The sequence below is a fragment of the Sinocyclocheilus rhinocerous genome, unplaced genomic scaffold (genome assembly GCF_001515625.1).
Source record: "Sinocyclocheilus rhinocerous isolate Xijiao unplaced genomic scaffold, SAMN03320098_v1.1 scaffold633, whole genome shotgun sequence".
Classification (NCBI taxonomy): domain Eukaryota; kingdom Metazoa; phylum Chordata; class Actinopteri; order Cypriniformes; family Cyprinidae; genus Sinocyclocheilus; species Sinocyclocheilus rhinocerous.
This window is the reverse complement of record NW_015654568.1, coordinates 304255-332235: the sequence shown is the minus strand read 5'-3', so window position 1 is coordinate 332235 and position 27981 is coordinate 304255. Positions and strand designations below refer to the sequence as shown.

The following is a 27981-nucleotide window of genomic DNA, read 5'->3' as shown; positions in this document are numbered from 1 at the left end:
TGAAACTAAATTAATATAGTGCACATGTTGCATGGACTACTTTTATGATACTTTTATGGTGCTTTTTAAATTTTGTAACCACAAAACGCTTCAATTCCACTGTATAGAAAAATAGCATCATAAACATTCTGAAATAAAATTTGTATTTCGCAGAACAAAAAGTAACATGTTTGGAGCTTACATTTCTCAGTGAACTACTCCTTTAAAATATATGACATTTAATAAGCCAATTTTGTAATTCTTGAAAACTTTCGTACAATACATATCGCTATGAACTAGAGTACACAGAGGATCCAATTGCTCTTGTTCTCCTTGTGTCCCATCCTCTTTGTCCTTGTTTTGTGTCTCTCAGCATGTCCCAGCAGTGGTGCAGTCCTGATAGTCTCACGTGAGCTTCATTCAGTGTTTGGCGACTCCGTGTGGAAGTTCAAGAGACTTTCCTCCGCCAGCTGCGACAGATACTTCTATAAAAAACACAAACAATCTTCCGTTAAATTACACGAAGAACAGTTTACTTCTAGATTACAGGCATAGGAGCAGCCATGAAGAGCAACAGTTTGGTTTCTCTGACTAAAATGGCTGACTGAGAGCATCTGTTGTGACTGTTATACTCAATTAAGTTCATGCTACATTTGTATATGGCGTGTTTCTGGGCTCTTTTGGCTTAGAGACTAAACTCTATCATAAACATACTTTTCAAACCCATTTGTTTAATCATTTTCCACTAACAGTGTCTACTAGTAGATAAAATGGCTGACAATCTACTTAGTTTTTGCATAATTTGACTAAATTGCATGATAGTACTTTTATATTTTAAAGTTGCAAAGTAATTTTGCGCTCATGTTCTACTGGACTTATTGTTGAGGTCGGATTTAAAGACATAAGAGTTGAAGAAACTCCCATATATGTGCGTCCTTCCAAAAAGCGTATTTGTTTAGCAGTGAAACAAGGAGAGTTGAAACAGAAGAAGGTCAAAATGTGGGAGGAAAGCAGGTGTTTCCTGTGGTGTTTACAGTCTGTCTCTCTCTCTGTCTGTCTCAGTTTCACCTGTCTTGCTCTTCTGGTGTTAAATTCAGCTGTCAGCTTCTCACTGTAGTTCTTGTAAACTCAACACAGCTGGCGGACCTCAAGGCGGAGAAGTGAAGTATGAGGTGACGCTCTTTGGCCGACCGCTCTAGTCTGAGAGACACAACAACTGGTTGTGGTCTGACTGTGATGACGGGGAATGTCCGGCTCCTTGCCGCCTCAACCATGTTGTGTTGGAAAGTGTGTTCGTCTGTCTATATGTGTGCGTTTCTGAAGGGTTATAATGAGGCAGGTGTTTCCTGTGGTGTTTACAGTCTGTCTCTCTCTCTGTCTGTCTCAGTTTCACCTGTCTTGCTCTTCTGGTGTTAAATTCAGCTGTCAGCTTCTCACTGTAGTTCTTGTAAACTCAACACAGCTGGCGGACCTCAAGGCGGAGAAGTGAAGTATGAGGTGACGCTCTTTGGCCGACCGCTCTAGTCTGAGAGACACAACAACTGGTTGTGGTCTGACTGTGATGACGGGGAATGTCTGGCTCCTTGCCGCCTCAACCATGTTGTGTTGGAAAGTGTGTCTGTCTATATGTGTGCGTTTCTGAAGGGTTATAATGAGAAACTTTATCCCACCCTGAGGACCGGGCGTCTTAGATCAGTCAATCTTACATTGCAGTCATTGCAGTGGTGCGGAGTAACTAAGTAAGTGTAGTCTTTTCAGTAACAAGCTACTATTTCCAACAAGTGGCAGTGTAGCGTGGCCAAATGTTACATCGCTGTTTGAATTTCACATTGTTGAATTTCGCATTTCACATTGTTCACATTGCGTGCAGATTTACTGCCAAGCGAGCTGACGCAATATTCAAATACACTCTGCTATGTGGTCCTCTCATATGTACCGCTGGAAAGTCTGATTCATTTTAGTGAATCAGTTCATTTGGGAAGAGATTAAGAAATAATTCACTGATTCGAGTCTTCCATAAGTAGCTAAGTAGCTTTCATGTATTTAGGTAGTCAGGAATGTAGCTAATCTCATGTACCGCTTGAATATGTGATGAATTTTAGCGAATCAGTTCATTTGAGAAGTGATTTTCAGAAACAAATCACTTATTCGAGTCACTTTAGTAGCTTCAATGTAGTTAGCTAGGCAGTAATGTTGCTAATCTCATATGTACCACTGAAAAGTCTGCTTCAATTAAGTGAATTAGTTTGTTTAGGAAGAGATTTTAGGAAACAGTTCACTGATTCACTGATCTGAGTCACTTAAGTAGCTTCTATGTAGTTAGCAAGTCTGTAAGTGTAGCTAATTTCAGATGTACTGTTGGAAAGTCTGATTCATTTTAGTGAATCAGTTTGTTTGGAAAGAGATTTTAAGAAACAATTCACTGATTCAAGTCCCTTAAGTAGCTTCAATGCAGTTAGCTAGCCAGTAATGTAGCTAGTCTTATATGTACTGCTTTGTTTGGCAAGAAATTTTAAGAAAACATTTACTGATTCACTGATTCATGTCACTTAAGTACCTTCCATGTAGTTAGCTAATCAGTAGTGTATCTTATCTCATCTATACCACTTGAAAGTTTGATTCATTTTAGTGAATCGGTTTGTTTTGTGAAGAGATTTTGAGAAACAATTTACCAATTTAGGTCCCTTAAATAGCATCACTGTAGTTAGCTAGTCAGTAATATAGCTGATCCCATATCTACCGCTAGAACGTCTGATTTATTTTAGTGTATCAGTTTGTTTTGGAAGAGATTTTAAGAAACAGTTCATTAATTCGAATCCCTTAAGTAGCTTCAATGTAGTTTGCTAGTCAGTAATGTTGCTAATCTCTTATGTACTGTTGTAAAGTCTGATTCATTTAAGTGAATCAGTTTGTTTAAAAAAGAGATTTTAAGAAACAATTCATTGATTCACTGATTTGAATCACTTATGTAGCTTCCATGTAGTTAGCTAACCTGTAAGTGTAGCTAATCTTAGATGTACTGTTGGAAAGTCTGATTAATTTTAGTGAATCAGTTCATTTAGGAAGAGATTTTAAGAAACAGTTCACTGATTCAAGTCCCTTAAGTAACTTCAATGTAGTTAACTCATCAGTAATATAGCAAATCTCATATGTACCTTTGTAAAGTCTGATTCGTTTAAGTGAATCAGTTTATTTGAGAAGAGTTTTTAAGCAGCAGTTCACTGATTTCGCTGATTCACTGATTTGAATCACTTATATAGCTTCCACGTAGTTAGCTTGTCTGTAGTGTAACTTTTCCCATATGTACTGCTTGAAAGTTTGATTCATTTGCATAAGGCATGTTTCTAGCCTAAATCTACTGTCATCAGATCAGTTTCTTAAGTAGAGCTTACTCCAAATGAACAACCAGAAATGAACAAGTTCAACCAATGACCCTCAATGAAAAGTTAATTGTGTTCCCACTAGCAAACGATGTCTGAGGTAGTAAAAGTTTCACAAATGGGCCATAATTCCAATCAGGAAGTACTGCTTCACTCTGACACCAACCAACATTTGATATCATAATTAATCATCTTCTTTCTTAAGAATACTTGCGATAAATCTTACATGCCACACCTAACAAACAAAGTTTGTTTGAAAAAATTTTCTAATGGTATCATAAATGTTATGTAAAGGTGCGCTAAAAAGTTTTATGTTTCACTGGCATGTTACGCAAGTAGTGTTGGACTTCATACTGACACCTATGGGTGTGGATGTATCATGCAAACAAAAGCGTTTTTGCCATTGACGAAATATCAGGCCTGCTCCAGTCTATTTATCACACACAAGTATAATATGAAATTCAGAAATTTGAAGCATATCATTTTATTTTATAAATTCTTATGTTAAAATGTGTGTATTATTAGAGCTCTTTGAATCATCAATCAGTCGCTTTTGGGTTTATGTTGTTGTGTTGTCATCGGTTGTCATATAACTTTGCACAGAAAAGGTTAAGAAAAAGAGAACCGTTCATATTTGTGTGAAAAGAGAAAGGAAGACTGTATGTTCGTATTTATGACCTGTAGGTTCCTGTAGTGAATTGTACTCCGACAGTGTGACGTCTTGGCTGTTTGTTCGCTGGTGTAAAACAAACTACACAGGTTGCAATAAAACCCCGTCCTTGGCACGATGAACTCCACACCTGCCAAAAACAACAAAACCAGCAGGAAATCAGAACGACACCATACCCACACTTCTTTCTGAGGCACATTTCACATATACGTCTCTGTGAGTGTGTGCAGGGGTGTAAAGTCAGCTCTTCTGTGAGGGAATCTAGTGTGTTAACTGTGTGGTAATGAGTACACAAGCTTGGGCCTCGAGGGTGCAATTCACACCTCACTCAGCAGGATGACAAATGCTCCACTGACATCAGCTGGCCTTAAAGGCTTCAGTCACCCACTGAGAGCCCACATCACAGCCAGAGCCATTCATTAGTGCTGCTCTCGCTGCAAAGCGTCGCTATTACTATTGCTCATGCTTTCGTCTTCCTGACCAAATGGCACTTGCGGCGTTTGGTTCGACCCTTTTGACTTCTGATGGACGTACCTAACGGTATGCTGTGTTCACTGATGGCTTTCTCCTGCTCCTGCGAGGGTGACGCAACAAAGATGTCTGTTGCCTGAGGTGAAGGGGCCGGTAATGAGTCAGGAATATCTGGAATAGATGAAATAGGTGTAAAGAAATGCTTTAGTGTTTGTTGTGTATCATTGATTTGAGTAAAAAAATTTGTATCTGCAGCCTGTAAATCACATTAAACTGCCACAAAATGTTCAAAATTGCCCCCCTAAGGTTTTTGAGGCAAGTAGATTTTAAATGCAACTTCTAAAAAAAAATCTTGGATGACTGAATTGAACAAGTTTTGTAGGTAAAAAAAAAAAACAATTTGTCAAAATTTCCAAATTTGATACAATTTTGGTATTTTTTTTTTTTACCATGAAAGCATTAGTTCAGTCAAGCTTCCGCAGATCATTTGCTTTAACCTGAAAATTATGACATCATCTACCTATCCTCGTGTCACAAAACACAAAAACGTTATTATCAAAATGTCAAAGCTTTTCCAGAAAAGCTTTGCAAATTTAATCAAGTTTAGGTACATTTTTGCTTGGCTCATTAAAACAAATATTAGCAGGACTGTGCAAATGCAACAAATGCAGTTCAGTCAGATATCATCTTGTGAGGTGGCATTAGTTCATTTTTAGGACACTTTCAACTGCACACCATTGTTTCCGGCATGCAAAAATGAACATGGCGCGAACAGTGATGTCTGATTCATGGGCAAATTATTCTCAAAAACTTGCACTTTTTAACAGGTCAGGCAAAAGTCACAAAACGAAAAAAAAGATTATTATCAAAATGTCAAAGCTTTTCAATCAAGTCAAAGTTTAATCAAGTGAAGTTACATTTTTGCTTGGCTCATTAAAAAATATTAGTAGGGCTGCATCTAAAATTGTTGCAAATGCAAATGCAAAAAATGCTGTTTCGTCAGATTCGTCTTGTTAGGTGGTGTTGGCTAATTTTTAAATTACGTTTGAGTGCACACTAGTGTTTTTTGCATGGAAAAATGAACAGCGTGAGCTAGAGCTGTCAAATAAGTATTAGAATTTAGAATATTTGGCGAATTTAAAATGAAAATCCACTATCCAACGTTTTTGCATTCGAGTTTTAGGTGTGCGTTAAGGCAGGCTTATCAATGCGAAGAAGATCTTGTTAACGTCAAAACTGAAACCAAGCCGTTCACACACAACGCATATTTTTGCGCATTTTCTAGCGGGACATCTATCACCATTGTAGTCGCGTCTCACACAAGAGAGATGCCTGTATAGAAAGCCATGTAAAATTAATGTAAGTTCAACTTTAAAAAAAACATGTCTCGAAACTTTATGGCAGTTTTTTTCCCATCCCACTGCATCTCATGTTTTAAATGAAAAAGTACTCTGTATGATTGGCTTTCAGCCCTTTGTATTAAACTGTGCATACATACATGATGCCATAATTGTTTAAGCAATGTAATTAATTATATTTGGTTTATAAACATTATTTTAAACATAGTACACTTTTTTCACAGATAGTCATGTTATTGTATTGCTTTTAATAAACATGCATTAGAAATATTTTACTCGATGCACCCTCTTGTGGCCTTTTTTCCCCCTAACTGAATTTATGCCTTTTAAATTCAAATATAATTGAAATATTGATAATATTTAAGTGCAAAATTCGAAGTTCGTGACATTATTCTCCAGAATTTGTTATTTTTTAATGAGTCAGTCAGAAGTATCTAAGTTTCGGACTTACTCACTAGTTAACGCTTTGAAGAAAACTCGCTCAGTCAGTGAATCTGAACCGCTTTTGAACAGCAATCTTAATCGTATGATTCTGTAATTAGACAGGTGCGGTCTTATTAGCGCAATTTTGCAAGCAAAAAAGGTCTATTGTGAATCTAAGGTCTATTGTCTATTGTCAGTGAAGCATGTATGTATGATGCACAGCTCACACAAAAGTCACATATAAACCAAGCTTTATCTTTCATCTTTCTGTTGGTCTGAGTGGGGAATTTGCATGACCAAATCTGATGTGAAATCTGCATGGGGAAATCCTTCGCCCTTAAAATATAATTCCCAATGTGGATTCCTATTAAAATGACAGGATTTCACATGCAAAAATTCGCCAATCAATGGTAAGTGACACTTTTTAGATCTCTATGAGGAACTAAGAACTACAATGGTATTAGTATGAAGAAGTAACACTCCCAAACTCCCCAGCTAACAGGCTATGTTTAGAACACTGGCTATTGTTCTGGTAAGGTTCTGTCAAAGTTACGACTTCTTATAGCTTATAAATAACATTTATAAAACGGAAAGTTCCGGTCCTTGATTCTGATTGGTTGAGCCACGTTCGAAGCTGTTGTAAATTACTCTACAAACACACACCTTTGTTTACATTTGTGTGTTGCTTGGCAACCACTTTGTTGCAACCACAACCGATTCTGAGGAACTACATTGTTTGGCGGAAGAATGTTTTTATTAATATCATTACACTTTATTTGCTCTGTTTTATTTTGTGAAACCTTACTACGTATACGGAATAACTATTTTATAAAAGCAATAAGCCCCGTGAAGCCGTGGTTTACAGTGAATTTATAACCGCTAAGGGGGTTCGCTTCGCGTCGTGCCTAACAACGCCGCTTAGCTGTTATAAATTCACTGTAAACCACAGCTTCTTGGGGCCTATTGCTTTATTATATAACTTAATGGGAACATTATCAAAACGTTTTTATTTTCATTAGCTGGGACCGGGTCATTATAGACAGTCACTAACAAACTAAAGTCAGTTGTGAGTACCTTTCTTCTGACTGTCCTGTTTGAGACATGGTTCCTTGTTGTCCATCTCTGCTGTCTTTCTCTCATCATTACTCAAGTCCTTCACTTTCCCACTTTCACATGTGCTGCTGTTGTTTAGAGGGCCAGCTGGTGTGGTTGTGTCGATGTGTGTGTCTAGATGAGTGGCGGAGCAGGTCTCCTCCAAAGCGCTCTTGAACTCCTGGGACGGGAAGCGGTTGAGTTGACAGACCGGTTGCTCTGGGGCAGATGGTCTCTCTCCAGGGCTGGACTGAGCACCTCCAGAGCTTTCTTCTGGGACCAGAACCAGCAGTGGAAGGGTAGGAGGTTCCAACGTGGTCTCTTCGCCTTCAGTTGGGGTCTTTGCGTTTGGTTTAGGGCTCTCTGCTGTCGACTGACTGGGCTTGACTCTCTGGTCCTCCTCGTGAAGATCAGGTAGATCAGGTTCAACTATAGAGTCGTCCTCTCCTCCAGCTTCAAGTCATTTTACAAACTGAACTAACCTTTCCTTGTTATGAACAAGTCAAATTATCTGATTTTAAACTCTTAAATATTATATAATATTATACATATAATATTATATAATAAATATTTTAATTTGAATCCATATTATGAATTACAAAAAAATTAACAATGTGTTAATTTTAATCATTTCTTTTTGCATTTTCAATTTCAAAATTAATACAATTCTATATCCAAGTATTCTATATTTACTATCTAAAATTTAAAAATGCCATTGTAGCTAATTTATCTATATTATACCTAAAATAGAAAACTGAAATTTAGTTAATAATGTTGGTCTGAGTGGGGAATTTGCATGACCAAATCTGATGTGAAATCTGCATGGGGAAATCCTTCGCCCTTAAAATATAATTCCCAATGTGGATTCCTATTAAAATGACAGGATTTCACATGCAAAAATTCGCCAATCAATGGTAAGTGACACTTTTTAGATCTCTATGAGGAACTAAGAACTACAATGGTATTAGTATGAAGAAGTAACACTCCCAAACTCCCCAGCTAACAGGCTATGTTTAGAACACTGGCTATTGTTCTGGTAAGGTTCTGTCAAAGTTACGACTTCTTATAGCTTATAAATAACATTTATAAAACGGAAAGTTCCGGTCCTTGATTCTGATTGGTTGAGCCACGTTCGAAGCTGTTGTAAATTACTCTACAAACACACACCTTTGTTTACATTTGTGTGTTGCTTGGCAACCACTTTGTTGCAACCACAACCGATTCTGAGGAACTACATTGTTTGGCGGAAGAATGTTTTTATTAATATCATTACACTTTATTTGCTCTGTTTTATTTTGTGAAACCTTACTACGTATACGGAATAACCATTTTATAAAAGCAATAAGCCCCGTGAAGCCGTGGTTTACAGTGAATTTATAACCGCTAAGGGGGTTCGCTTCGCGTCGTGCCTAACAACGCCGCTTAGCTGTTATAAATTCACTGTAAACCACAGCTTCTTGGGGCCTATTGCTTTATTATATAACTTAATGGGAACATTATCAAAACGTTTTTATTTTCATTAGCTGGGACCGGGTCATTATAGACAGTCACTAACAAACTAAAGTCAGTTGTGAGTACCTTTCTTCTGACTGTCCTGTTTGAGACATGGTTCCTTGTTGTCCATCTCTGCTGTCTTTCTCTCATCATTACTCAAGTCCTTCACTTTCCCACTTTCACATGTGCTGCTGTTGTTTAGAGGGCCAGCTGGTGTGGTTGTGTCGATGTGTGTGTCTAGATGAGTGGCGGAGCAGGTCTCCTCCAAAGCGCTCTTGAACTCCTGGGACGGGAAGCGGTTGAGTTGACAGACCGGTTGCTCTGGGGCAGATGGTCTCTCTCCAGGGCTGGACTGAGCACCTCCAGAGCTTTCTTCTGGGACCAGAACCAGCAGTGGAAGGGTAGGAGGGTCCAACGTGGTCTCTTCGCCTTCAGTTGGGGTCTTTGCGTTTGGTTTAGGGCTCTCTGCTGTCGACTGGCTGGGCTCGACTCTCTGGTCCTCCTCGTGAAGATCAGGTAGATCAGGTTCAACTATAGAGTCGTCCTCTCCTCCAACTTCATCTACGGTCACCAGTTCCTCCATGCTTTTAGGATACCAGCTCTCCTCCTCTCCATCATCTACACTTTCCAGTCCCTGAAAACCAGGAAACATTAGAAATTAATACTTTTACCTGAAAAAAAAGATTATCAAGGTTTCCACAAATATATGAAGCAGCACAACTGTTTCAAACACTGTAGCTAATTTATCTATATTATACCTAAAATAGAAAACTGAAATTTAGTTAATAATTCTATATTATCACACAGTCATGAAGGTCTACCTTCTGTTGGTCACACCACATGACTTAGATTTCCATGACATATAAAACATTATATTATATAAAATAAAATAATAATATACAATTCTAAATGATAACAATAATAATAATATGATACCAAACTACTCAAATCACCCTGACATTTCAGACCAAAATTTTTCATTTTTAGTTTTGAATTTTGATTTTAAACTAATTAGAAGTTCAAATCATTCTTCGATGATAGAAGAGATGTATTCATTTCATTATAAATATGAATTGGCATTTTTATGTATCGTAAAATAAATCAGTAGATCCAGAATTTAAACAAATGACCCAAAAAGTCTCAATACAAATGTGTCCTGGTCTCACCTGTCAGTCTCCTGCATCTCGTCTCGCTCTCTCTGGGAATTGATGTCTTGGATAATGGAGTCAACATCTTTACCTGGTTTCTGGGTCAGAAAGGAAAACACTCTGAGTTGGGTTTGTGCGAATCCCGTGATCAGGATGAGCCCTCACGTGATGCTGAAGACTGCAGTAATGATGCTGAAAATTCAGCTTTGCATCACAGGAATAAATTTCGGAAAACAGTTGTTTTAAGTTGTAATATTATTAAATGACATAACGCAGACTGGTAGATGAATGAATGAACATATGTTTACCTCACTGTCACCATCTCTGTCACACTTTGGAGACTCTACAGGTTTGCTGTTATGAGGAGACGTTGATCTGTCTTTGGCTCTATATTCTTCCTTCTATAATACAAAAAAAAACAGTGCTATTAAAATATTGTCTATAAAGCACATTTGGATATAATATAATATAATGTAATATAATATAGATTATTAAAAAATAAATAAAATATTTAATAAAATAGTATATTTAAATATTTAAATTTCGTGAAAGTTTATATATTTTAAATAATATATTAAACTAAAATAATATAAAGATATTTTATAAAATATACGAACTGAATGCTAATATATTTTATATTTACATGTTTAATATTCTTAACATTCTGTGTATAATTTCAAATGTTGTGATTCAGTTGAAACAGTATTACAGTTGTTCTTCAAATGAACCCTATTGAACTGAAACAGGACATGCCTGATTTTCGGGCTCCTTCTCCTCCCTGTCTTGTCTCCGGCTCGGCCTCTTGCTGCGTCCTCTGTCTTCAGCTGTCCGGTTGGAGTTTGTGTCGTCCGTCACGTCTGACTCTGAGTGTCGGGGTCTGTGGTAGTCGCCGCCTTCCCTTCTCTTTGTTTTCCCCTCGTGTCTCTGATGTTGTGGCCTGCTCAGTTTATCAGTCTTGTACAGTGAGTCTTTCTTGTAAAAGTCGTCTATGGAGTGATAAGAGGAGAAGGACGAACCCTGGGGGCTTCCGCGGGGGTACCAGTCCCTGCCCCGCTCGTCCCCGGGCCCCATACGTGGGCTGATCCGGTCCCCTGTTTTAAGGTAGGGTTTCCTGCGCTCGGACAGCCATCCGTTGGGTCTCTCTTCCTCATCGTTCCTCCAGTCATCTCTCTTGCGGGGGTCCTCGTCGCCTCGGGAATGGGATGTCCAGTCCCAAGAGGGCCGGCGGGGCCCCATGCCGTTGCTCCAGTCAGGCCGACAGGGCGGCCCCGGTGGACTGTGGGCGGAGCTACAGGACGTGAAGCTCGGACTGTGTGAGCGCGGACTCAGAGAACGACTGACTGGACTGCGTGATCTGGCACGCTCCGGCAAATACCTGCACAAAACAGCAGCAGGTTTGAGACAACGATAAAGAAAAGGAAAAATCTTTAAAAAATTACATTTAAAACACATGTGGCAAAATTCTTAGAATTGTGCTCTTTGGCAGGTTTATTGTCTTGAAAAGCTTGCGGATCAGTAGCTTGTGTCCGTTGATGGTAGCCGGCTGCAGCTGGTAGTACTGCACCATCGCCTGCGCCGCCTCCACGTATGCCATTTCCAGAAAAGCCTGACGCCGAAGATAAAATCGTTAAAGCGTGCACGGAACATAAAATGTGTCAAATGTGATCCGAACGGATATTCTTTTTAATTGCGTAATAAATCTTCGAGACAGTTACAAGGTCAATTCAATGCCAGGCATTTCAGGCACATGTCAAACTTGGCACTGAACCCAGAATTTGATCCAGTCTGTACTAACAGGACCAATCAAAAAGTCAAGTTTGATTAACGAATCGGGGTGATGGAGACATCATCGGTGTCGGGGTTTAAACGTACGAAGATCAAGTAAATAAAGTGCTTGCAGTGCTCTATAGCTACTCTGTAGCCTAGCGCTAGCATTTTATTTACGACAAACTGCACGATATATCATCGCTTTCTTCATGTCAGAGCTGAAATCTCTTACCTGATGCGTCGAGCGCATGAGGATGTAGTTGGTCACTTTGCCGAAGGGAAGCCCTAAGTTAATGACGTCATTCTCCGTGCAGCTGCCCTCCGGGAGGTTACAGATGTGCACGACGTGTCCGGGACACGCTTTACGCTGAACAAACTGAGAGAGGACACGTAGATTAGCATTCCGTAGTAAACATTTTAAAAACATCAACAATATATAGATGGGATATATGTGAACGTTTAAGATATCTGTGACTAGCAGTTGTGTTCATGTGTGTTCAAACAGCTCCATCATCTGGCCCCTGCTGTGCTCACTAATGCCACCTACTGGTGCTCAAATACTACATTCACCTGAAATACTGATAGAAAGTGTAGCAGCTGAGGGACTAAATCAGAGATGTCCAATTTTAGTAAAAGAAAATATGCAAAGCCTTCAAAACTGTATTTATATTTTGTTTAATTCTAAAAAATAAATTGAATACACTTCAATATAATCTAATATAGTTGGATATAATGCAACATTCACTTTTGGCCTACAGTCCTCAATTAAGTTAAATTGCTAAATGTACATTAACATACTTCAGGTTGAAATGTATTATAAAAAATAAAAAAAACAATCCTAAGCATACTGAAAACTTAAACCTGATCTGAAAAAAAAAAAGATATCACTATGGGATGTCATAAATGTCTCATAAAATTAATCCATATTATAATATAATATTTTAAATAAAATCCCATAATAAAATTATTTTTTTAATATTATATTAATTCCAACAATTGAAAAACTTAATAAAGTCTCTAAAATGTAACTATGTAATTTTGGCTAATTATTCTATGATCTAAAATAGATAATTAAAGGTTAATAATAATTCTATATTATATTATCATACCAAACCCTAGAAGGGATTTAAAATGTCATTTTTATCTAATTAACCTATGCTACCATTCAAATGTTTGAGGTCAGAAACATTTTTTATGTTTTTTGAAAGAAGTTCTGCTCATTAAAAGCCATTACTCCAGTCTTCAGTGCCACATGATTCTTCAGAAATCATTTTAATATACTGCTGCTCAAGAAACTCTATTATTATTCATGTTGGTTTCAGTGCTGCTTCATATTTTTATTGGAAACCATGACTTTTCTTTTTCAGATTATTTAATGAAATAATGAAATTACTGATGATATATATATATATATATATACATTTTATGCACATTTTATGCATTCATACTGAATAAAAGTTTTAATTTCTTTCAAAAAATACTTACAAATAATCTTACTTACCCCAAACCGTTATGGTAGCATATATTATACCTGTACCACAATATGTAATAAAAATGTATGTAAATAATGTATTTTATTCTACAGGAAATATAATTTAAGAATTATATTTTCAGACTACCTTTTATTACCTGCACGTATAACACAATCGAAAATACTTTAAAAAGCATGTCAAATGAAGTTTTCATGATGGTAATATAAGCTACAGCGCGGTAGGATGTGTACAGGGAGTTGTTTTACACGGAGGAGGCAGGATTTGATTGACAGCAGCAAGTGTGAGAGGTGCTCAGCCCACATGAGCGCAGGGTCAGAGACGAGGGGCAGTGTTTACACTGCAATTTACACACCATAGGAGGAGTATTATAGTGTAAGCACCACAGAGATCCACAGAGTGCGTGAGAACCGATTACTTATCATCAGCACTGATCGTGAGAATGAAAGCAGGGAAACTCATGACGATCCTGTCGTCCGTGTAAACGATTCAACTGTCGGATTCAGACCGGATCTCAAATCGGTGCCAAAAAAAGGCACAGCATGTGACAACCACTTACGAATTCAAAGCCTTAAACCAATTTTAATCTAGACACGGTTGATTTCTGGGTTTATCTGCGGCTGGCCGCTGACCGACTATAACAGTCGGCGCAGAGCTCGTGATAATTCTATGAATGGCTTCCTGACAGATTTTCCTTTTGGCCAAATGTGCCAAAAAGGTCACATTAGGTCTGCCTCCATAAACACATACCAAAACAGACCGCCAAACCGTCTGTTTATGCCTCTGCTATATACTGTATAAGTCAGAGTGTAACTGTGAAAGGCTTCTGTGTGCTGGCCTAGTAAAATGCAACACCAGTGTTTTGGAGTTCGTTCAGCTTTTTGTAGGCAGTCGAAGATTGTTGAGTGGCCCAATGTTCTGGCAGTGAAGGTGATTATATTGAAATGCTGGGTGAAACATAGCTCTGGCAGTGCAGTGAAACCCTGAGGGGCAGTGGCTGCTGCTGATTGGCCGGCACGGAATGCCAATCAAAAGACATTTTTTTATGATTGGTCTACAACTACACTTTTAGAAAAAAAAATGGAACAAAGCTGTCACTGGGGCGATACTCTAAGATACAAAAGCTAAAAGTTACATATGTGTACCTTATTTTACCCATAAAAGGCTTAATACCTTTTATTTTAAAGGGGTCATATGATGCGATTTCAAGTTTTCCTTTCTCTTTGGAGTGTTACAAGCTCTTGGTGCAAACCTTAAACCGCATAAACACATTTCATTACACCAAATACACAAAATAATGTTCTTTTTAGCAACATCATATGACCCCTTTAAGAGTCTATCCACTGAAACGTAAAGTATTAAATGTGCTTTAGGCGAGCATCATCAAAGAGAGAGTGCTGCAAAAATAACGAGTCTTTCAAACAGGTTTCCCCAAACACCTTTTCTCTCTGTCATTGGCTGGCCAAACAGATAGCCACGCCCCCAAACTTGTGCCATTGGTCGAGTAAGTGTTGCTATTAGGGGAGTAACGGTACACAAACATGACGGTTCGGTACGTACCTCAATTTTGACAAAACGGTTCGGTGTTATTTTAGTAGCAGGATACTCTTATACGTTTTATTAATATTTTGAAGTATTTTAATATTTTCAGTTTTCATATTAATTTCAGTTAAAGTTTCAGTATTTTCTTTTTTTAGTGTTGTTTTTTTAGAACATCAACTTACAGGTGCATCTCAATAAATTAGAATGTCGTGGAAAAGTTCATTTATTTCAGTAATTCAACTCAAATTGTGAAACTCGTGTATTAAATAAAAATGTTTTTATGAAGTATTCTATTTTATGTTCTTATGAAGTATTCTAATTTGTTGAGATTGTGAATTGGTGGGTTTTTGTTAAATGTGAGCCAAAATCATCACAATTAAAAGAACCAAAGACTTAAACTACTTCAGTCTGTGTGCATTGAATTGATTTAATACACGAGTTTCACAATTTGAGTTGAATTACTGAAATAAATGAACTTTTCCATGACATTCTAATTTATTGAGATGCACCTGTAGATTAAATGAAAACAAGAAATACTGCCTTCGCTTAAATAAAATAATCTAATTATGACTTTTATACTGCATTTCAGTTAAAGTTTATTTTATTTCAAGAAAATGTTTGTTATAGTCACATTTTATTTTTAGTTAACTATAATAAGCCTAAATTGTGACTTAAAGTTAAGTTGTGATAAAGCATTTTAACACTAAATAAAGATGAGAAATAACTAGATAACTGAGACTATAGATAACTGTTGAAATGTTTTCTGTATGCCAACAAAATATTGGAATATTTCCATACAATATAATTGCTAATATTATTAATGCGGAAAATCCGAATAATACAAAAATTATTCTGGATAATTTTGTCACATGACATGTTAAGGGACAGTAATATGTCTTTTTTTATTTATTTATTTATTTAACTTTTATTTAGATGCGCTAGCAGAGTCAAGGATAAAATGCATACATTTCAATTAATGCGATGTCCTAAAATTTGCATAAAATATATACAATGAACAAAAATTGGCGTAGAAACTATTTTCACTCAGAAATTGTTAGTAAATTTTATAAACAGTTACAAGGAAATGGAAAGTAACACACTGAAATTAGTCATTAAATTCTGTAGTAGATTTATGAAACGTACTCCAATTATCTTTTTTATTTAACTTTTTTTTTTATTTACAACTAATAAATATAACTAGTGTTACGATATGTAACATATATGATGTATTCAGTGTTACCAGTAAAATGTACCTGAAGTTTCCATAAAGCAAAAATATTTTTCAGTCATTGTCTGCCAACATCTGTCACCAGTGACAGAGCTTTGTTTCTCTTGTTATAAAAATGCATTGGTACTTTGACACATCTCTTTACGTGACTGTAACAGAATGCAGTAGTGCTACATTATGGATGTCACATTTGGCAAGAAATGAAGAGATTTGTCGTGAGCACATCATAAATTAGGAGAATGAAAGGCATTCTCTTTGGAGATGACGGGCACCATATCACGCTACAGATACATCTGTTTGCTTATCTAGAGAGGGTTTAAACTGCTTTACATGGGCCCTGAAACAGGTTCATCTGAAATCTATAGCATGCGCTTTCTGAATTTCATAGATCTCCTGGCATTCCCCCTGTCAGGAAGCCTTTAGCCCCAAAGATCAGGTTTCGATTCTGTGGGCTGAAATTGAATTCCCAGCCTCAGAGCCTTTAAAGAAACCTGGAACACATCACACAAATCTTGATTACTTGGCCGGACAGTTCTGTCGAAAAGCCTGAATTTCTGTGCACACTGATTTCTGAACCAGAGTCTGAGTCTGTGCATCCTTTCACACGATAAGCTGAAAACTAAAAGAGTTATAAAAGCACCGCCGATGTACAGCTGCTGTAAAACAGGTGGGTTTAATAGGAGCTAACATTAGCCCATGCTTTCACCTCTCCAGTGGACTAAATCATAAATAACTTGGCTAAAAAGACCACCATAAAGAATCTTTGTGTGGGTCTTTGAATCCACAAACTGGCAACCGCATACAATACCGTCCTGCACAGGACATGGTTTCAATTATAGGTGGCAGACGTCTGTGCAAGGTCAGAGCATCTAATCCGAAACAATGCTTCACGCCGTCCATATGTGAAGACCCATCAGTCACACTCTGCCGTCTGTCTGAGCGCGACTCACATTACTATTAGTTCATACAATCAAAGAACGAGCATGAGAGATGAAATGAAAAACAGACTGTCAGAATGCAAACCCGTGACAAGAATGAAATGCATAACAATGAATAAAATACATATTTAGAAACTATAATATAATATATAAAATAAATTATCTGTAATTTTAATAATCAATTGTAATATGTATCTATTTTTAGTCAGACTACCATTTAAAAGTATTTAGCAAGGGAGCATTAAACTGATCGAAAGTGACCGTAAAAAGATTAATAATATTACAAAAGATTTCTGTTCATTCATCAAGGATCCTGACAAAAAATGTATCACAGTTTCTACACAAAAATTTCGCAGCACAACTTTTTCAACATTGATAAGAAGAAAAGTTTCTTGAGCAGCTTTGCCAAGCCGGAATACATTATATTTGAAAATATAATGAAATAGAAAACTGTAATTTTCAGTTGCAGTAATTTTTCAGAGTATTACATTAATAAATACATTAATATTAAAATATTAGTCTTGGTGAGCGTATGAGACTTCTTTCAAAAACATTAAAGGGATAGTTCTCCCAAAAAAGAAAATTCTACTCAACCTCATGTCGTTCTAAAACCCGTAAAACCTTCGTTCATCTTCGGAACACAAATTAAGATATTTTTGATGAAATCTGAGAGCTTTCTGACCCTCCCATAGACAGCAAGGTAACTACCACGTTCAAGGCCCAGAAAGAATATAAATTTTTGGGTGAACTATCCCTTTAAAAAAAACCCTTCACAAGGAGGGTAAGCCACAAACATTCATTGCCAAAGAAGCTGGCTGTTCACAGAGTGCTGTATCCAAGCATGTTAACAGAAAGTTGAGTGGAAGGAAAAAGTGTGGAAGAAAAAGATGCACAACCAACCGAGAGAACTGCAGCCTTATGAGGATTGTCAAGCAAAATCGATTCAAGAATTTGAGTGAACTTCACAAGGAATGGACTGAGGCTGGGGTCAAGGCATCAAGAGCCACCACACACAGACGTGTCAAGGAATTTGGCTACAGTTGTCGTATTCCTTTTGTTAAGCCACTCCTGAACCACAGACAACGTCAGAGGCGTCTTACCTGGGCTAAGGAGAAGAAGAACTGGACTGTTGCCCAGTGGTCCAAAGTCCTCTTTTCAGATGAGAGCAAGTTTTGTATTTCATTTGGAAACCAAGGTCCTAGAGTCTGGAGGAAGGGTGGAGAAGCTCATAGCCCAAGTTGCTTGAAGTCCAGTGTTAAGTTTCCACAGTCTGTGATGATTTGGGGTGCAATGTCATCTGCTGGTGTTGGTCCATTGTGTTTTTTGAAAACCAACGTCACTGCACTCGTTTACCAAGACATTTTGGAGCACTTCATGCTTCCTTCTGCTGACCAGCTTTTTGAAGATGTTGATTTCATTTTCCAGCAGGATTTGTCACCTGCCCACACTGCCAAAAGCACCAAAAGTTGGTTAAATGACCATGGTGTTGGTGTGCTTGACTGGCCAGGAAACTCACCAGACCTGAACCCCATAGAGAATCTATGGGGTATTGTCACGAGGAAAATGAGAAACAAGAGACCAAAAAATGCAGATGAGCTGAAGGCCACTGTCAAAGAAACCTGGGCTTCCATACCACGTCAGCAGTGCCACAAACTGATCACCTCCATGCCACGCTGAATTGAGGCAGTAATTAAAGCAAAAGGAGCCCCTATCAAGTATTGAGTACATGTACAGTAAATGAACATACTTTCCAGATTGCCAACAATTCACTAAAAATGTTTTTTTTATTGGTCTTTTGAAGTATTCTAATTTGTTGAGATAGTGAATTGGTGGGTTTTTGTTAAATGTGAGCCAAAATCATCACAATTAAAAGAACCAAAGACTTAAACTACTTCAGTCTGTGTGCATTGAATTGATTTAATACACGAGTTTCACAATTTGAGTTGAATTACTGAAATAAATGAACTTTTCCATGACATTCTAATTTATTGAGATGCACCTGTAGATTAAATGAAAACAAGAAATACTGCCTTCGCTTAAATAAAATAATCTAATTATGACTTTTATACTGTATTTCAGTTAAAGTTTATTTTATTTCAAGAAAATGTTTGTTATAGTCACATTTTATTTTTAGTTAACTATAATAAGCCTAAATTGTGACTTAAAGTTAAGTTGTGATAAAGCATTTTAACACTAAATAAAGATGAGAAATAACTAGACTATAGATACTATAGATAACTGTTGAAATGTTTTCTGTATGCCAACAAAATATTGGAATATTTCCATATGCTAATATTGCTAATATTATTAATGCGGAAAATCCGAATAATACAAAAATTATTCTGGATAATTTTGTCACATGACATGTTAAGGGACAGTAATATGTCTTTTTTTATTTATTTATTTATTTAACTTTTATTTAGATGCGCTAGCAGAGTCAAGGATAAAATGCATACATTTCAATTAATGCGATGTCCTAAAATTTGCATAAAATATATACAATGAACAAAAATTGGCGTAGAAACTATTTTCACTCAGAAATTGTTAGTAAATTTTATAAACAGTTACAAGGAAATGGAAAGTAACACACTGAAATTAGTCATTAAATTCTGTAGTAGATTTATGAAACGTACTCCAATTATCTTTTTTATTTAACTTTTTTTTTTATTTACAACTAATAAATATAACTAGTGTTACGATATGTAACATATATGATGTATTCAGTGTTACCAGTAAAATGTACCTGAAGTTTCCATAAAGCAAAAATATTTTTCAGTCATTGTCTGCCAACATCTATCACCAGTGACAGAGCTTTGTTTCTCTTGTTATAAAAATGCATTGGTACTTTGACACATCTCTTTAAGTGACTGTAACAGAATGCAGTAGTGCTACATTATGGATGTCACATTTGGCAAGAAATGAAGAGATTTGTCGTGAGCACATCATAAATTAGGAGAATGAAAGGCATTCTCTTTGGAGATGACGGGCACCATATCACGCTACAGATACATCTGTTTGCTTATCTAGAGAGGGTTTAAACTGCTTTACATGGGCCCTGAAACAGGTTCATCTGAAATCTATAGCATGCGCTTTCTGAATTTCATAGATCTCCTGGCATTCCCCCTGTCAGGAAGCCTTTAGCCCCAAAGATCAGGTTTCGATTCTGTGGGCTGAAATTGAATTCCCAGCCTCAGAGCCTTTAAAGAAACCTGGAACACATCACACAAATCTTGATTACTTGGCCGGACAGTTCTGTCGAAAAGCCTGAATTTCTGTGTGCACTGATTTCTGAACCAGAGTCTGAGTCTGTGCATCCTTTCACACGATAAGCTGAAAACTAAAAGAGTTATAAAAGCACCGCCGATGTACAGCTGCTGTAAAACAGGTGGGTTTAATAGGAGCTAACATTAGCCCATGCTTTCACCTCTCCAGTGGACTAAATCATAAATAACTTGGCTAAAAAGACCACCATAAAGAATCTTTGTGTGGGTCTTTGAATCCACAAACTGGCAACCGCATACAATACCGTCCTGCACAGGACATGGTTTCAATTATAGGTGGCAGACGTCTGTGCAAGGTCAGAGCATCTAATCCGAAACAATGCTTCACGCCGTCCATATGTGAAGACCCATCAGTCACACTCTGCCGTCTGTCTGAGCGCGACTCACATTACTATTAGTTCATACAATCAAAGAACGAGCATGAGAGATGAAATGAAAAACAGACTGTCAGAATGCAAACCCGTGACAAGAATGAAATGCATAACAATGAATAAAATACATATTTAGAAACTATAATATAATATATAAAATAAATTATCTGTAATTTTAATAATCAATTGTAATATGTATCTATTTTTAGTCAGACTACCATTTAAAAGTATTTAGCAAGGGAGCATTAAACTGATCGAAAGTGACCGTAAAAAGATTAATAATATTACAAAAGATTTCTGTTCATTCATCAAGGATCCTGACAAAAAATGTATCACAGTTTCTACACAAAAATTTCGCAGCACAACTTTTTCAACATTGATAAGAAGAAAAGTTTCTTGAGCAGCTTTGCCAAGCCGGAATACATTATATTTGAAAATATAATGAAATAGAAAACTGTAATTTTCAGTTGCAGTAATTTTTCAGAGTATTACATTAATAAATACATTAATATTAAAATATTAGTCTTGGTGAGCGTATGAGACTTCTTTCAAAAACATTAAAGGGATAGTTCTCCCAAAAAAGAAAATTCTACTCAACCTCATGTCGTTCTAAAACCCGTAAAACCTTCGTTCATCTTCGGAACACAAATTAAGATATTTTTGATGAAATCTGAGAGCTTTCTGACCCTCCCATAGACAGCAAGGTAACTACCACGTTCAAGGCCCAGAAAGAATATAAATTTTTGGGTGAACTATCCCTTTAAAAAAAATCCTACGACACCAAACTTTTGAACATCTTTACACTAAGTAAATTTTGTGTTATAACGCACAAAAAAGTATAATTATTAATAACCAAATAATTATTATAACTATTATTATTTTTATGACTGTAAACTGTGATTGTAAGGCGTATGACATTTTCCTTCCCCAAAGTGATTCTCTCTTGGTAACTCAGTCTCGGTTAATCTCTGTCTTTTCTCACATAGTTTGGAGTCCTTGACCACAAGATGACTTTGTTGTAGTTCTTTAGCCTTGAACCCACAGGCCTGCTTTGGTTTGCTACACTAAACTTGCATATGCACGTCATTTAAAAAAAAAAATAAGACAAAATAATGCAAAAATAAAATTTATTCTAAAATTATACACTTAAATATATTAAAATTTAAATGAAAAAGATCATATTAATTAGTATAATTTGGTAAATAAAAATTGGCTTTAAATAACGCGGAATTATTTAATTTGGCCAGTAACATTTATTTATTTTAGGAATTACAACATAATACAGCACAAGAATACAGTCAGACTCACACTGATGTAAGAGATTCAAACCAATAACCCTTTACTGAAGAAAACCTCAGTGGAACATTTACCATTAGTTTTTTTAGCTGAAAAAAATCTCTGTTATTTTGTCCTAACTTCAAAAATCTAAACCAAAAACCAACGCAAAATAGGTGGTTTTATGTCATCATGTTTCATTGTGAGACTATATATTGCTACAACTGACAGCAATGATCAGCACTGTTTTTTAGATATTTGCAAGAAAAAATGTTATACAATTTTTTTTTGTCATTAAATATATTGTTAATGTAATTCAATGTACAAAAAAGATGAAATTAATTAGTAATGTTTATGTATTCTTTCTGTCTGTGATACTGTGCTTTGTATCATGGGTGGTAGATTTTTTTCTAATCACTCAGCACTGGCAGGTCGGGCAAAAAGTTAATTTTGGAGCCTGATCACAGAGCTAAATAAAGTCCCTGGACAACAAAAACTAGTGTTAGTTTTCACATGGGACAAGATCTGTCTGGCCTGATGAATTCCCACTATATTACAACAACACGACAACATAACAACTGCCTGAACCGAGTGTGATCGGCACCTATTCATTTAGCTGTAAAAATACAGTTGCTCTGGAAAGTCTGCAAAGATATATATTCACAACTCTTGATACAGAAACAATCCCATATTGATGCTACTGAACTAAACTCTTTAATTGTAAGCAGTGACTGAGCCGTACAATACTGCTGGCTTCCACCTGTTCTCAACGAGCTCTAGCTGTGAAGATGGCTCAGTTGTGCTTTGAATAATAACCGTTAGACTGTGATAATAAGCACTAAGTAATTTGTCAGTCAGTGAAATAGTGTGACCTAAATATAGCGCGTTCTGTATCGCAACACTCTTGGCTTCTTTACAAACCCTGTGAGCTAAAGGCGAAAAGAACAATGCTATGAGATAAGCCAACAAACATTCACAAATAAAGACCTCATCAAATACAGCTAGGTGAATTTTTTTAAATTGTACAACTACTACAATTTTTAAATTACGTTTCTTAAAAAGTCAACATCAAATATCAGATATCATTAAAAAAAAAAATCTGTTTAATTGTTTGCCCAATTCTAACCTTTACCCCTGCTTGGTGTGAAGTAAATCCCGCCCCTGCCAGAGGAAATGACTTCATGGATGTGGCAGGCAAATATGAAGCACTTCCAGTTGAAGCATCTGTAGAAAACAGGAAACGGCACTTCAGATATCCAAATATATGTTTTTATATAATAAATGTTGTCTACAATTGTGTAGAATACATCTAATCACATACATCTAACCCCATGAAATAGTTTGACTTAAGTAGTTTTGTATTGTGTTGATGTATTTCCTATTGAAACAGGAAGTTGGGACAGGGAGTACTGAAGGGCTTGTAGTTCTTTTTAAAATAGACAATAGCATTTAGTTTATGTTACTGCCCCGCAAAACCACAGAAAGTCACTTAATTTGCAACCAAATGATAAAAAAGTAGGTCGAATCTAATTAAAAAGTAAGAGTGTTAGCATAACTAAAGACATGCAGTTGAACCATGTTTTGCATGTCTAATTTGTTAACTTTAAGAAGTGCACTAGTATATAGATGGCCTAAAATCTAACAAACATGCTATTTCATGGGGTCTAATCAAAAGATATCAAAACAAGGAACACATTCAATAAAAAATAACCAGTGAAAAGTTTCCGACAAACACAAAAACTGGTGTTAGCAGACGTCACCCAGTGTGCCAGTCTGTAAACACTCCGCTCCCCTGCCACTGTACTGACAGCCCTAAAAATAGAGTCCTCTAAAATCACGTCCCAGAGCTTTCAGTCTCCTGAATTTTCAGCACTTACACTGACTAACAAATTTGGAGATTTGAGTCTTACCTTGACTGGCAGCCGACGTGTATGCCATAGTGTTACTCAATGCCATGTTGAGACATCCTTCAGACGACACTGGAAAGTGCACTGCTCCGAGCGTCGGGCTGTGAAGGGACAGCACTGCATTTAGATCCTAAATCCCAGTGCATCTGGTCTGACTATATCTTATGACACAGCTCGAATTCAGGTCATAACCCTCTCTATATGGAAGAAGACTCTTTATAAAATAACTCTGCGTTTAATACGGAGATTGGCTGTACTCATAAAATGCTTAACAAGAGAATCACAGGCGATGACCGGAACATAGCAAGGATCAAAATAGATCACATACAAACAAGCCCTTTAAAAATATCTTGTTTCTACACCAGGTTAGCAACTATTACTGTAGCCGCCCATGCATCAGAGTTTGCTGATTGATTATCACCATCATAAGACACTTAGAAATACACCGCTCATCAATTGATGAATGCTGTAACATGGTACAAATGGTATTTTCCTTTGTACTCACCTTTCGGTGTAGAGCGAACAGTTCTGCAGATGTAACTTGCCCTTCACATGCTGGTCCCAGTCCTGAAAACAGCATACACACACGATACGCCTGTCAGATAGACTTCACTATGATCCTTCTATACTGTATGAGAGTGAGAGATTCCCCTGGCATAGCCACAACCTAGGCCAATTAGAAAGCTAGTAGTTCACAGCAGAGAAAAGGCGAGCAATAGTTGAGAACGAATGCGATTACGGCAAACTCTTGCAGAACAACTGCGTCCTCGCCCCCCTCTAAACCTGCCTCCACTCGACACATGCCAGCTGCCACAAAAGCATTTACACCCTAGTGTAACCAATGAGCCCATTTTAGCCAAGTATCATGAAAAACCTCTCAGTTCTGCAGAAATAACTGGGAAAAAAAACAGTTGCTGCAGTCGAGACCAACTGGATCTCAATTCTGTACACTGGATGCTGGAGACATCAGGATAAACATACTTAGATACAATACACAGTTCATAAGTAGCATTCAAAGCTTAGCATGAATTTGGCACATGTAGGAAAAAAGTGAAGAGTCTTTTGAGGTTTGTCTTACAGATATTTGATTCTGTTCACACCTAGTATTGAGATCCGTCTTTGTTATCTGATTGCAGAGTGTCAGAATTAAATACAAGTCAAAAATGTTTTTTATCCCATCTTGGGTCGTCTGATCTCAACTGGACAACTGGTTATAACGAAATCTTAAACTGTATCTGATGCAATCAACATTTGGAGTAGTTGAAAACACATTACATTTGTAGTGCAAATGCTAATCCATCTTTGAGGTTGGTGTGAATGTGCAATTTCCTTTAATCTCAACCAACAAGCCAGATCTACTCACCTTCAGGTTGTAAACCTTCTTCTCACAAATGGTGCACTGATGGGGTAGGTGTGACGGTATTGTCCCATGATAGTCATTGAACTGGTGGGGTTGCAATTGCAAGGTCACCCCTTCCTCGCCCTGGGAAACATGTGGCTGGTGTTGAATTCCCCCTTGCTGTCCAATGGGTGGGCCAATTCCTGGGCCACATGTCGAGTTGAACTTAGGATCTGCTGTGGGTTCCTCTGGGTTGTACAACTCTGCTCTCTGACCCACAAATCCGGGTGGTACCCAACCCCCAGAACCTGTTCCTGTACCTATATCCATCTTCCCAAAGTTGATCAGACCTTTCCATTGATCCTTAGAGGCTGATCCCAGATTCTGATTATTGCTTCCTCCCATGAAACCAGTTTGTTGTACTGGTGTTTCAGGGGAGTAGAAGTCTCTTTGAAAATTGCTGTGGACATTGTTTCTGGATTGTGTAGAGGCTCCACCATACTGTTCTCCATCACATGCTTTACTAGTGACCACTGAAGCCCCTCCCAAATATCCAAACTGCAAGCGACGGTCCGTGTCCGTCGAATACGTTCCAGGCTTTTTGCCAAAATCATTGTGCTGACTAGGTTTCTGGCTGGACACCCCACTGTAGTTGGTGGGCCTGATTCCAGTGGGATTTGGGGCAAAGCCACCACCAACCAGTTGTCCCAGTGCAGCATTTGGTGGTGGGAAGGCTATGGGTGGAGGTGGAAAGGCCCCACTGTGGGGCTGGGCCATGCTGGAACCCCGAAGATGGTTGAAGAGAGGTTGGGACATGGCCACATTGGAAAGAACCTGATTTAGGACAGTGGCTGCGGCGGCGGTATTGGTGGTCTGGGCGAGTTTGAGGCGGTGTAGGGTGAGCTGGGCCTGAAGCTGAGCCAGCTGAAGACTGGCAGGACTCAGCAGCAGGTTCTGACCCACTCCACCATGAGCACCAGCCAGATGAGCAGACTTATTATCAAGCTTTTCTCCTGAGGTACTGTGAAGAGAAACATAACAGTTCATCAATTAAATGGCCATAATCCATGGCAAATGTACACAGAAAAAACTAGTGACTATCCAAACATTCAGCCAGCAAACACACAATGTTCTTCTAATTGTAGAGTATGGTTACTCTGATTCTGATTAACAAATTTAGATTATGTTGAAGTAATTGGTTATTATTTCCATAAAAAACCTTCCTGGCTATCCAAAAATAACCTCAAATATCTGTTCTAGGAACTTTTTAAAAAAACAAAAATAATGTTCCCAGAACATTACAGGAACCAAAAACAGTTACATGGGTCACTATTTTAGTGAGAGCTTTTAAAAATTAAACGTGTTGTTTTGCAAAACCTCAAGGTTTTGTCCAATTCAGAAACATTCTTCCTGGCTAGACATGAGTATAGAAACTTTGGACTCCCTGTCCCTGTTGAGTGGACTGATTAATGCGCTCACATGTTTGCTAAATTTAGCAAGCACTACTATCAATCAAAATATCTGTGCAAGCCTGATACCACTCTAGATGAGCACACACCATCTAAGCCAAGAGCTGACATAAGTGGCAAACCCAAGGGAAAGTTGTAATAGTGGTGAAAGAGGGAACAACAATGTTTCTCAAAGGTACAGACCATGATAAGGGGATTTTTTTAGTCCTTTAACCTCAGAGGTTTTTCATGAAGTAGATTCCAGGTGTTCTGGTGTTTCAAACACAGACCAAGGTTATGCATGAGCAGTCAAGAAAAAGCTGGAACAAGGGGAGGCCCTCAGATCCTTTCAGATCTGAATTTGTGCAACTGAATCTTTTGGTGGGATTAGCACCTCTCCAGAGTAGTGCTGTAGTCATTTAAGAGTATGACATGGATTTACAGGAGCCTTTCCAGATCGTAAAGTTCACACATCAGTACCGGCTCTAAATAAATTATCCCTTCTTTCTTTAGACCAGAAGATAATAAGATGTCTATTTTTCTACTCATTACACAAGTGTTCATATTTATAACACATTTCATTAACAATTTGTATGGAGGAGACAGACCATAGTTGCATTCCAATTTACAGCATTCCTACACAGTGTTCAATGACTTGAGGGGTAATTTACATTTCTACTTCCTGTAAAAAGTAGGATAGGGAATTTTGGAGAGGCTAGCAATAGCAAGCTAGCTTTGAAAGCATAAGATTCCACCCTCCCTGCAAATCACTCTCCAAAGCCACGAGCATAGGCTAACCAGAAACACGAGAGAGACGGAATGCAACGCTGTCAGATTACCTCATGTCTCATTCACCGGTGAGAAAACATTACAACACAAAAGCGCATAATATTACAATAATAACGCCTTTCATTCTCACTTGGTTTGCATTAGCGTAATGTAATGTGCTGATGACGTATCATGTCTGCGTGAACACGGTGCACAGAGGTATGCAAATACATATGTTGACAGGCAGGTAGGACAACCTATCGTAGCCATCAGACCGAGGGACATGATTGGACGAACATTTTATGGGCCTATGCCTTCCACAGGTGATATAAATACATATAAATACATTTAGATCCCCTAACTTTCGGGATGTGAAAAGACTTTCAACCAGCCTAACGAAAAATGTTCTTGAATCAAATCACCTACTCACCCTTTAAGTGATATACTGACGGATTTGTTCCATATGTTGTTTGCAGTGCACTTCAGACTCAGAATACATTGCTTCTTTTGATTTTGAGTCTCATCTAAGATGGCGGAATATACTTTGAAGTGTTTCACAGGGCACTATTGGCAACTGAAACATACCCCTTGGTGAATGTGTAAGAACAAACC

General features: G+C 37.5%; 1 protein-coding gene across 1 annotated transcript; it reads right to left on the bottom strand.

Annotated features, from left to right (window-relative positions):
• Positions 1-322: 322 nt before the first annotated feature.
• LOC107717650 (RNA-binding protein 20-like) lies at positions 323-27445 on the bottom strand. Its single transcript, XM_016524464.1, is given in 13 exon segments — positions 323-464; positions 4038-4159; positions 4564-4671; positions 8952-9501; positions 10324-10416; positions 10769-11390; positions 11422-11621; positions 12015-12158; positions 23034-23131; positions 23818-23915; positions 24320-24381; positions 25178-26174; positions 27441-27445. Coding segments are annotated over 13 exon segments (3168 nt in total). The 3' UTR covers positions 323-395.
• Between the last annotated feature and the right edge of the window lie 536 nt (positions 27446-27981).